General features: G+C 46.1%; 2 protein-coding genes across 5 annotated transcripts in view; one reads left to right on the forward strand and one right to left on the reverse strand.

Moving 5' to 3' along the window:
* UBE2F (ubiquitin conjugating enzyme E2 F (putative)) overlaps positions 1 to 6,555 on the forward strand; it is a 66,246-nt gene extending 59,691 nt beyond the window's left edge. For 2 of the 3 annotated variants that reach the window (XM_017828559.1, XM_017828560.1), the window contains one exon: positions 4,414 to 6,555. In XM_017828559.1, the coding sequence (XP_017684048.1) occupies positions 4,414 to 4,464 (51 nt within the window). In that variant the 3' untranslated portion in view covers positions 4,465 to 6,555. The remainder of the gene's footprint in view (positions 1 to 4,413) is intronic. The other variant, XR_001876962.1, reaches the window with a different exon arrangement.
* An 827-nt stretch (positions 6,556 to 7,382) lies between these two features.
* Positions 7,383 to 12,287, reverse strand: part of RAMP1 (receptor activity modifying protein 1) — a 26,266-nt gene continuing 21,361 nt past the window's right edge. For both annotated transcript variants that reach the window (XM_017828568.1, XM_017828566.1), the window contains exon 3: positions 7,383 to 8,404. In XM_017828568.1, coding sequence (XP_017684057.1) covers positions 8,149 to 8,404 — 256 coding nt within the window. In that variant the 3' untranslated portion in view covers positions 7,383 to 8,148. The remainder of the gene's footprint in view (positions 8,405 to 12,287) is intronic.

Consider the following 12,287-nt stretch of genomic DNA (forward strand, 5'->3'; position numbering starts at 1 on the left):
CAAGAATTTCTTCCTAATACCTCATCTAACCCTGCTCTCTGTCAGTTTAAAACCATTTCTCCTTGTCCTGTTTATTATATATATTTGGTATTTGCTTAAAGGTTATTTACTAAACCTCTTTGTTGAAATACGAAGGACAGTTTCTGTGGGATATGTTTTAGCTTTACAGTCTCTACTGTAGCCAGTTCTCAGCTCAGAAATATGCCATGATTTATATTTCATATTCTTCCTCCACTGATGTTTTTTGAGTTTCCCTTTGATTGATTGTCCCCATCTGATTTTCATCAACTGAAGCAAGGATTTGACCAGCATTACTCACGTAGCAAATACTTCCCACAGGGTACTGATGTACTGCTGTGTTCTCCCTCTCACCTCTCACAGCTCAGGGTGCTGCAGAGCTGCTTTGGGTCTGGTCCAAACCAGACCTGTTTGGAACAGGTCCTGTTCTGTTTCTGTGCTGTCCTGAGGTGACCATCATTCTGAGGGGTTTGTTTCCCGTTCTGCCCACGAGGCCAGTGTCTAATTTCTGTCCCCAAATCCCAGGGCTGTGTTGCACAGAGGAGGTCTGGCTCAGGCACAGACCTCTCTACCCCTAAGGCAGTGTGGCAGGTACTGCTCCCAGACAGAAACCCAAGCCTCATTCCTCCACAGCACATCTCCAGAGAACCCAAGGGCAGCCTTATCTGCCCTTACAGTACAGTGAGATTGATGAAGGGCAAATGCTGGTAGTTTAAAATTAGATTTCCCCTTTGAAAAGCTCCTCCATGTGGTGTTTCCAGGACTCACCAATGGTCTGTGTCAGGGTTTAATGACTGGCTGAGTCGTTTCTGGTGAAGTTTCATGTGTTACACCATCTGTGCTTCTGTTCTACAGGGACATTCAGCCCTCTCCCGTTCATCAGTATTTGGCCTGATGGCTCTGATGGCATGGGAAACTACTTGGTGTAGAGGCAGGCAGCTGTGCCTCCAGCCAGGCTAGCAGTGGGATGTGATCCAGGTCCAGAGGGATGTGGCAGGAGCCCCACTGGCACAGCGACCACCCCCTCAGCTGTGGTCAGTGAGGGTCAGGAGTCATGTCAGTGACCATTTCTGCTCAGGGTCTGACAGGAGCAGAAATGGCCACTGACAAGAGCTGCTTTGATGGGAGGGAGTTCCAGCAGCAAACCTCCTGACTCTTCTCCCTCTCACCATCAGACCACAGGACTTTATGCTTTTCTCATCTGTCTTGGCATCAAAGGATGCTTGGGCTCCAGGGCACTAATGCAGAGCCGGGCTTGGGTACAGTTCCTTAGAGTCTCCCACGGGACACAAGCTCCATTCAAGGGGTAGGCTTTGTTTTTTTAATAAGAGCAGATATTTTGTGCAACCTGCCTTCTAGCCTGTCTTTCTAGTGGTCCTACACTTAGGATCTGCCCTTGAAGGGATGAGTCCTTTTTCTTTCCCTGAGCATTCCTAGCAGGATTTTGTATGCATCTCTTTATAATGCAAGATATGTGCTGCTTTGATTAATTTTTTTGCATTTGATTATTCAGTGCTGCACATAAACAGATGTGCACAGAGAGAAGTGCTCCCTATTAATCAGGAGCTGCTGAGCCATATGGCACATGAAGATGGAGTGTCAGCTCTGGGATGAGCACCTTCTGTTCAGCAGCCAGGTTCACATCCAGGGATGGCTGTGTTAATATATTCCTGCCAGCACTAGATCCTTCATCCCAGGCTGCCTGAGTGACAGCGTGGATTTCTGGAGCCTTCCTCCTTTACTGAGGTCTTGTGTTTGTTAAATCACTGCTGAGAGCCCCTCTTCATGTTTACTAACCCCATAAAGGTACAGATGAAAAAGCAAAGGGTGCTGAGCTGTCTGCACTGCTCTCAGATACTGCACACAGAGGAAGGTGCAGTTGGCCCTGTTGCATGTCCAGGGGTATTTCTTATTCTTGTTCCCAATTTCTTTTAGTGACCCATCTCTTGGAGAGACACAAGAGTAGGAAATAACATACAGTAAGCCCTCAGTTAATTAATTAAGTTTCCACAACACTGGGAATTGTAACTGCAAGTGTTAGAGACCCTGGATGGTTGTAAAATGAGGAAAAAACTACTAGGAAGTGTCACTGTTTTGGTTATTGTAAAAAATCAACGTTATTGCCAAGGTGGATCTTACTGCCTTTATGGCTGGCACCCTGATATTTAGCTCTGTACCCCAGTAATGAATAGATTCACAGAATGGTTTGGATTGGAAAGGACCTTAAAGCTCATCCAGTCCCACCCCCTGCCATGGGCAGAGACACCTTCCACTAGCCCAGGTTGCTCCAAGCCCAGTCCAACCTGGCCATGGACACTTCCAGGGATGGGGCAGGCACAGCTTCTCTGGGCAACCTGTGCCAGGGCAAGAATTTCTTCCTAATATCCAACCTAAATCTACCCTCTTCCAGCTTAAAGCCAGTAAGCCATTGAGGAGTCCGAAAGGTTTCATCTGTCAGGTGCAGTGTTGTGACCAACATGCTCCAATGTTGTGAGTGCCCTAGACCAGGCTGACAGCAGGCACAAATAACCAGTAAATGAGTGTTCCTGCATTGTTTGCTGTGATGAGTTAGTTTGCATCTAGGTAGTCCACAATGTATCAGAGCTGAAAACAAATTCAAAAGGTCAATTTTCTTTTTGTTTGGGTGGTATTTTAACAGACTCCAGGTACGTAGAGGTGGTTCTTGCCTGGGGCAGCCAGAGATCTGTGACATTTTAATGTGATACTCAGCTATCATAACTTTCATCTATAGCTTGAAATTGCCTGGTATTAGAAATTTCATTTAAAATGAAGATGGTATTAGCTCTGTAGTGTTAGTTTTTTAACGCACTTAACAGTTGTACAAGCGTGGAAATATGTGTGCTTGCAGCAGAGTTTAAAAGTCACTACACAGAATATTGCCTTTCGTAGGTGCCATATTGTGCCAAAATAGGTGCTCCTTTCTCCTAAGAAGAGCAGGCAGCCTGTCCCTAAGGAGGAAAGGGATTTCTGCAGCCCTGGCTTCTATCAGCAGTCAGTGCTTGCAGGGCTGCTCACCACACCTAGAGCTCCTGGTGCCAAGGTGTCAGGCATCTCCAGGTGATTTCTTCTCACTTCTGCTCTCTGCATTTATTTCTGCCGAAGCTCAGATCCATAACTCTCCTGAGAAGAGCCTTTAGCAGAGGGTGTTTTTCCCCTAAAGTGCATTTATATTTTTGATACAATATTTTTGGCCTTAAACTGCGTTTTAAACTCCTTTGAGATTCAGAGCACTTTGCATATAGTTCATGGGAATCTCTGTGATGCACTTTATCAGCTGGCAATCGAAATTGTGAACAGCTTTTCTGGTGGATCATAGTTCTTTGATCCTGTGATTTGGGACTTTAACCATAGGATAAACTATCTTTTCACTGGTAGAAAAACTCAGTGGCAGAAAACCAAACTGTGATAAAGGGAGCTGACGTGTAGGTGTTTGAAGCGTGGTGTTGGAGCCAAGGAAGTATAGATACATTCCAAGGCTTACTAAGGCAAAAAGGCCATATTACTGCTTTGTCCTGGTGTGATGTGCAGTTCTTTGCTGAGTGATCTGTACCAGAACAGTTTGTGTTCAAAGAGTGTCGTTTTACATGTCAGCAAACCTGGAGCTGAGAAGTGACACTGAAGCAGGACCATGCCTTGTGATTCCACAGGTTGTGGCAATGGGACTTTGTGCCCTTTCTAGTAAAAGCAGAGCCTTGGCTCTGCTCACCAGGCAGCTCCAGCACACCAGGACAGTGTTCAAAACCTCTTAATCTGTTGCATACATTGGTTTTTTAGGTTTTTTTTAAACAGATGTGAGTACATAAATTTCCCAGGTTTTCCTGCTTTATATTCTAGCAGCACACAAAATGGGGAGCTGAAAATCAAGCAAAATGCACTTTGCTGTGAAAGCCCCACTTGACTCTGGAGCACGGGTGCCTCAGTGTGTTTGGGTGGAACATACTTAATACCAGGCTGTAGGCACAGAAGGCAAGGTTCAGGCTCGGAATAACATACCAGGAATGTGGCATTGCCCTGACATCCCAGTTTAGACAGGGATAACATCATGCCAGAATTTCTCATGCTCGGCATCTCTGTGCTTTATGAAGTACCAGAACTGTGTGTTTTCCCCTAGATACAGAGGTTATAGAACAGTCAGACTCCGTTTCCATGGGAAACTCTTTGCCCAGTGCATTCCCCGGAGGATCCCTGTCAGAACGTGGACACCTGTTAGCAAGGACTGGACCGTCAGAACCTGGGTGTCTGGGAGAGCAGTGGACCTTTCCCTTGGTGGCAGTTTCACCCTACCAGTGCCAGTGTGGGAATCCACCAGTGCACAGTCCCACAGGAATCCGTCTCTGCTGTGCTCAGGGTAACCGTGCCTGTGCTTCCCTCTAGGAGGACTTTCGGAATAAAGTTGAAGATTACATTAAGCGCTACGCGAGATGATGAAGGGAGAAGGATGGCAGGACCATGGCTTCCACACTAGAGTTGTCCTTAACTTCAACAACAACAATAAACCAGCCCGGATTGTACCAGTCCTGTGTCCATGTTGTACTGAAGAAGAAAAACTAACTTCATAACCTGTCCATGTTCAAAGGAGAGTTCAGCATAAATACAGCAAGAAATTGTGTCTGTTGGTTGAAAAAGTTGTTTGCTTCCTTTTAAAAAATGTTTACTCTTCTGAACTGTACTGTATATCCTGTTGATGAGATATGCTTGAGAAGTTAAAGAAATCACTATAGAAATTGTAATTACACTTTTTTTTTAACTCTTGCCTAGTCTGGAGGGGGGAAGGAAAACAAACCCAAACAGAAAAGGTGGCGTGGTTTTGGAACACTCGGAGTTGGCAATAAATGGTCTCCTGTGAACCAAATCACAAAACTGTTGCCTTCGATGAGCAGAAACAATATGAGCTTTTCCCAAGAGTCACTCAGCTGAGGCTTAGAGCTTGCCAGAATGCAAGTGCAAAATGAGATTCTACTTCTGGTATTGAAATTCTCAATGCTATTTAATGTAAGTATGTTTTTGTCACAGTTTGGAATTTTTACATTGTTAATTTCAGCCCCTGTTTGGGCTACAGTATTTTTTTTTGTTTCTATTCATTGTGTGAAGTAGTTAAAAGAAATACAGGCTAATGGGTAACTTAAGTAAATGTTTAGTACTAGTAAAAATTACATATATATTATATATTTCTGTAAAAATTTAATGGAAGGGAGATTTTTTTTTTTAAGAAATCTACCTTTGGCTTTCTGATCTGGATGTGGTGAGGGAGCATGAGATGCTGTTTGATCTGACAACAGTAAATTCAGGCACCATTACCTGCAGAACACCTAACTGTGTTCTCCAGATTCCTGCACTGGAAGGGAATGATGGAGCTGGGACCCATAATACACCACACCCCATCCGTGCACGCTTGGCTTTCTCAGTGACTGGAAAGGATGTTGATGCTGTAATTGCCTTTTCTGTGAGGAGCTGTGTGGCAGACACAGTGTGTGTGAACAGGGAGCCTGCAGGAGAGAGTAGCACGTACCTCAGGAATCACTTCAGTCCGTGTGCCAGAGCTCCCTGGGCATCGTCCGGGATTGGGATCACGCAGAGGGAGGTGATGGAACCGATTCGAGCTTTTATAAACCATAGAAATAAATGTTTGTGTGGTTTTTTACAGAGCAGGTGTGTGTGTGACACTTGGGCATCAACTGTTGGGTTTTCCCCCCCTTCATTCTTTCCTGCTGTTCCTCTGCAGACGCTGAAAGAAATCAAAATAATCTCCATCGTGAGAGATGGTGGCAGAGCTGGGGTGCAAACTGTAAGCACAGTACAACTTTGCATGTTTTAAGTTTTCCCTGTGCCTTTTCCCTTACAGCTTCACAGGCTCCTGTAGCTGTTACTGGAGGTCTGGGAAAGTAGGGAGATGAAATGCAGGGATTGGGATGCAGGAGGAGAGCTTTGCCTGAGGATAATAGTGCCACTGTGTCTGTTCACAGTGAAACATGGATCAGCCTATTATTTTAAGCAGGCAACTGCAGTGAGAGATCTTTGCTGCCCAAACAGAAATGTCAGGGAAGGTAAGAAGTGAAACACTCACAAAAATAGAAAGGTTGGGAAATACATCCAGAAATACATCAGAAGAATTCTCTTGTTTTTGAGCTGAAAACTCTGAACCAGTTTTCTGTAATGAAGATGAGTAATCCTTGCTGTAGTGGCACCCTGGTAGTGTTATCACCTTCCATCTTTCAGGAAAAGGGGTCAGAGTCCCCATTTCTTGGGCTGTCATCCATGCCTAGCTCCCAACTTGTCCCGGGAAGCCGCTGCAGATGCACCAGGGCAGAGCAACTCCAGGGTGCTGCTCCAGGAGCCAGGAAAGCTGTGCCAGGGTAGGCAGCAGGTTTGGGGTACCAGAGAATAGAACTTAGAGCTGCAGCTCTCAAAGCCCATCCCCACCTCCAGAACAATCCTGCTGTTAAAATCCTTCCCTGTGTTTTTGCTTGCCTGGAGGAGATGAGCAGAATAATAAAGTTTGGATACTGTTAAATACTATTAGAGTAAGGTGTTTTGTGCATTGTGCCTTCTAGCCTGTCTTTCTAGTGGTCCAACACTTAGAATCTTTTCTTTGAAGGGATGTTGAGAGTCCTCCTTTCCCTGAGCAGGAAGGCCTGAGCATTGATTTGTGCCTAGCCAGGATGCACAAGGCCAGGAAAATGTTACACCTCATCCTCATCCTACAAGAGCCCATCACCTCACCATCCAGGAAAATAAACTGAATTAATTTTTCCTGAACACAAGGAGCTGGGGGGGGGTTATAAATTTATAAATATATGTGTATTTATATGTATTTCTGTGTATATTGGTAGAATCATAGACTGGTTTGGGTTAGAAGGCTGGGTGGGTTAGGCAGAGGGCTGTGTCCCCCACTGCCTGGCTTGTCCATTTGGGAGGGCTTTTTGGGAAATGTGAGAGCCAGTGGTAAATAGCAGTTGGGTCTCCCCAGGGAACCCCGAGCCAGCAAGGTACTGAAGGGGTCTGGAGCGGTCTAGACCTGTTGGGGATGGCGGAGACCAGTGGTAGGGTTGGGGGTCCCACCCCATCCCAGGTGCTGCCCAGTCTCCCACTAAGGTATGTGACCCCACTCCTGGATGCTGCCAAAGGGGTGGACCCCTGACCTGCCCACCCACACCCAGGAACCCCCCTCTAGGGATCCCCAGGGACCCTGCTGGCTCAGGGGCAGCCCTTCCATCCCCCTCCCAGTGCCCATGGGGTGGGGATCAACACTTGGGGTGGCCTCTGGGCATTAAGGGGGGGCCTTTGACTTCAACCTTCACAGAAGGGGTGAGAGCTGAGGACTTGCACCAAAGACAGGCACCTGGTTTATGTAGGTATTTATTTATTTAGATAGGAAAAGCACCTTATTCCCATTCCTCATTAGCCCCCTGGGGCATTGCCACGGTCACCACCAGTGCCACCAGCTCCCAGCGCCAACTTTCATCCACTGCTGCCCGTCATCCAGGCAAAACCCACCCTGTGCAGGCCTTGTCCTTGGGCTGGGGACGGAGGGAAAAGATGCCTTTCCAAGTGTGCTGAACAAAAAAAAAAAAAGGACAAAAAGAGGAAGCCGTGGAGGTTTCTCTGCGCCCAGACCTGCCGGCCTCGCGGTTACACGTCGATGCTGCACCGGCACTGCGGGAACAGTAGGATTTCAACTCCCCACACCCCCTTTCCTTGTGCTTTTTTTTTTCCCTTTAAAAATTCTTCTCTCTTGGCACACAATGCTGGGGGTTGCCAGGGAGGAAGCAGTTGGGAAAGGCGGAGCAGAGCAGTGCTGATGCCTGGGGTGAGTGGTGCACCCCGGTATCCCAGGAGGACTCCCAGTTGCCTGGGCAGTCCATGACAGCCTCACTGGCCCCCAGAATCCCATTTTGCCCAACAACCCTGTCTTAAATGATGCATTCACTGGGAAACCGCCGGGGGTGTGGCACAGAGGGTACTGGTGAAGAGGAGCAGTGGCGATGCTGTCTCTGCTTCCAGAGCTTGGTACCCTCCGCGATGCTCCTCTGCCAGGGTCTTCCCAAAAAACCAGGCACGTTCCAGGGGAGATCCCCCCGTCCCTCCCCTGGGCTGGCCGCAGGGCGTTCCCTACACGATGCCCTCGCTGCGTTTGCTCCTCCACACCACCAGCGCGGTCATGAGCAGGGTGACGAGCACGGGCAGCAGGATGAAGGGGCACAGGACGGCGTTGGGGGGGTCGTGCAGCGCCCGCCCGGACGGGGAGCAGTTCCTGAAGTACTGTCTGTGCACGGCCACGAAGAACTCGTCCACCTGCCGGTTGGGCCAGTAGCAGTCGAGCCTCTCGGCGATCAGCACCGTGCAGTTGGTCAGCTCCCCGTACGTGCTGCAACACAGGCAAGGGCACCGGCTGGCACCGGGGGGGCACCGGGGACCGGCACCCGGACACAGGCACACCACCTCCCCCACACAGCAAAAAATATTGTATGCATCATGTATAATATTATATAACATTAAATATGTCATTTACAGATAATATATAGTACATAATATATATTATCTATTATCCATTATATAATGTTTATATTATTATATAATAATAATCTTATCAATATTCAATAATATATTACTGTGTTATAGTATAACATACATAATGTATATGTTCATATTATCATCGTTATATTTTGTGTTATATTTTATTTATATTATATATTATATAACATATATGCTATTATACATTATATATTATATGCTATATATATGTTATATAATAATGTATGATTATAATAATTACATATATAGACAATATATTTCATTATTTACATTACATATAATGTATAATATAAAATTATGCAATACATAATATACACTATAAATTTGAACATAAAATATGTAATAAAAAGTATATACTATTTAATTTATAATACGTAACATATAAAAGCCATATAATATATAATATATATTATATATAAAATATATCCTTGTGCAACATATTATACACTTTCTATGACAAAAGGTGTGATATTTGAGATTGTATTTGAGTTATTACTTATTAAATTTTTTAGCTATTTTTTTTGAGGTTGTAGCTAGATAGATATATCCGGCCCTATAAAAATATGTAGGGTTTTTTTTTTTTAATTTATATAACCTGTATAAAACTATATGGGGGGGTTTTATTTTTTTTTAACTAGAGTGGTATAAAGATATATGGGGTTTTTTTTACATTCCAGTCAGATTTTGCTACTTTGGTGGCACTTCTGAGTGCTCACCCACAGCCAAAAGCAGAAGTGGTTTTCATTTACAGAAAGACATGAAAACAGAAATAATATCTACAGAAATAACAGGTTTGGGGCGGTTTTGTTTGGTTTGTGGTAATTTTTATGGGATTTCATGGCTGAACCAGTGCTATTAGAAAATACAGGATGGACCCAGATTTTAAGCAAAGACCTTCAGGAAACCCATGCCAGCTTGTCTGGCTGCTGGCCTTTGGAGCACCATCCTCCAGCTTGTGCGGATTCAACCAAAGGGGGACAGAAGTAATTACATCAAAGCTACTTAAAATTCTCCTTCTAATTGCCTAAAAATTAGGAGATTGCATAGGAACCAGCTGCCTGCTTTGAAGCTGTGCAGGACCACAACCCATCCCACCTCTATGGCCAGCAAGTCCATTTTTCCTTCTTTTTTTCCTTTTAAACATTTAGAAAACCAGGAGCAGCCTTGAACCAGAGGCACTGTCCCTGTGCTGGGCCATCCAGCCATCCTCTGGAAGGACAGGTATTACAGTGCCTTTCAAACCCTCCCTGCTTTAAAACTGGCTATGCATAAAAATTCTTAATTTTTTCCCCCATCCCAATTAGTCACATCTAATCCGAGAGAAGCAAAGCAAACCAAACCCCAGCTCGCCAATTAAAAACCCGCCTGGGGGAAGAAATATTTTATAAGCAGCTTCCCAGCCAGTCTCCACAGCTGCTGTGCAGCTCCTCAGCCCGGTTTCGGGGCAGGCTGTGCCAACGGGCACACGGCAACACCACTGGGAGCCCCTGCCGAGCCCGGTGATTTAATTAAGGGGTGCCTGCAGCTGCTAAAAGCAGATTCTGCTCAGCATCCCAATGTGCAAAATTACCATTTCCTGTTCATCAGCATCCTTAGGAGATCTCGGGAGCCGAAGCATCTTCAGGAACCAGAGGGACAGTGTTAACAGAGAGGCGAATAAAAGCTATTTTTAAAGCTGAAGGGCCATACAGCAGCTGGCTCTGACCGACCGTGCTTCCGTGGAGATAAATAGCTGCTCCCATCATTAGACGTGAAGACATTCAAGGAACCAAAGCCAAATGGTGCCAGCAATGAAAGGACAAATTGTAATTGCCCTTTGCACGGAGGCAGCAGCCGAATTGCAGCGCTCAGCCGGCTCCGTACGCGAGGATGGAGCTGAGGAGAAGAGCTGAGCAGCTCCAGCTCCATGAGCAGCACTGGGAGGGGGCTGTGGGGCTACAAGTGCCTGTCCTGGAGTGGAAGGAAGTCCCCCATCCCGATGGGGTGCCTTACGGTACCCTATGTCTTTTGTCCCTTTCATTTCTGCTTAGTTAAAGCCCCCCTGCTCTGGATGGGATGGCATCCCCAGCACCGTAGAGGGATCCCAAAGGGATCCATTCGCTGGGATCGGATAAACCAGACCAGCTGGATCCAGGCTGCTTGCAATGCCTTGTCAGACAGGATCAAGATCCCACTGGAGAGCAGCAGTGTTGATGCCCAGGGCTGAGTGCACTCTTCCCTGCCACGGCCATGGCAAACATTTATCCCATTGCATCTCCAAATCGGCATCTGGTTCTCTCTCCCCATGAGCAGAGCCACATTATTGTATTAGCACCATGCCAGCATCATCCCACCGGGAATTCATCCCAGGCTGACGGTGAAATATCTTGTTTTCCTGCCCAGCTCTGCCCTCCCTCCCCTTGCCACAATCCAGCCGAGGAGAGTGAGGTCCCCTGCCATACCAGGCAAAGCTGAGCTGAGCTCCAGGAGCTGCAAGGATGATCATGGTATTCCTGGTGTCCAGAGAGAGTTGTAACCCTCAGTCACAGAGTTAAAATTCTGGAGAGAAAGTTGTAGCAGGATTCTCTGCCTAAGTGGGGGTAAAGCAGCTTGAACTGTACCCTATTTGCAAAAGTTACCAGGGATGGATGGAGAAGGGCGAGGGTGAGGGCGGTTCAGGATTTACCCACGGCCATTGCTATGGGTGAGTAACATCAATCTCTACTTAATAATTATTTTGCTTGCTTTAATAGCATTGCTTCAATATTGCTTCAGTAAATAGGGCACCGTATTCATAGTTATAATTATCTGTACTGTGTAGTAAATAATTCTGAGTAAGGTCTTTTAGTCTAATAGTTACCATCATTAATAAAATAACTCATTTATTCATAAAATATACTTGGTTTGCCAAGACAAAGTCACACATTCAATTCCACATATATAATCCTTTAAACATAAACTGCTGCCAAAGTCTGGGGCTAAGACTGGATGCAGCCACACCCTGACTCCTTTTCATTCCATTAGCCAAACTTCTGACACCATCCAAATACAGAGTTCAAAAAGTGAACCCAAAAAGTGAATAAAATGTCAGGTTTGATATATTTAAAAAGAAAAGCTGCATTTCTTTTTAAGCCAGTTGACAGTAAACGCCCACAATATAAACCCAGCAGCACAGCTAAATGCATGAACCGATACAGTAACGTGGCTGCTTCACACCCATCTGGGATGGACACCAGTGCCCCATGCTCGGTACTGCACTGCACTTACTCCTTGTGTGCGTGCAGAGGTACAAGGGTTTGGGAAGAAATTCATTGTATCAGGATCCTCTGTGTTTGTTATAGTAAATAAAACACTGTTCTGGTGTTCACACAGGTTCACACGGGCTCTTGGGGGGTTCACACCTTGCGGTGCCTCTGTCGGGGCGTCCCGGGGCCGCTTTAGGGGGGTGGGGGCAAACCCGGACTGGATTCCCACTGGAAAACGGAATGGGGGAAAATACGGGTGGGATTTTTCCCGGAGTACGGAATGGACTTAAAAAAAAAAAAAAAAGAAGGGATGGACTTGATGATCTCAGAGGCCCTTTCCAACCCGGCTGATTCTGTCGGGGCGTCCCGGGGCCGCTTTAGGGGGGTGGGGGCAAACCCGGACTGGATTTCCACTGGAAAACGGAATGGGGGAAAATACGGGTGGGATTTTTCCGGAGTACGGAATGGACTTAAACAAAAAAAAAAAAGAAG

Source organism: Lepidothrix coronata, unplaced genomic scaffold, assembly GCF_001604755.1.
Source record: "Lepidothrix coronata isolate B3197 unplaced genomic scaffold, Lepidothrix_coronata-1.0 Scaffold149, whole genome shotgun sequence".
Taxonomy (NCBI): Eukaryota; Metazoa; Chordata; class Aves; order Passeriformes; family Pipridae; genus Lepidothrix; species Lepidothrix coronata.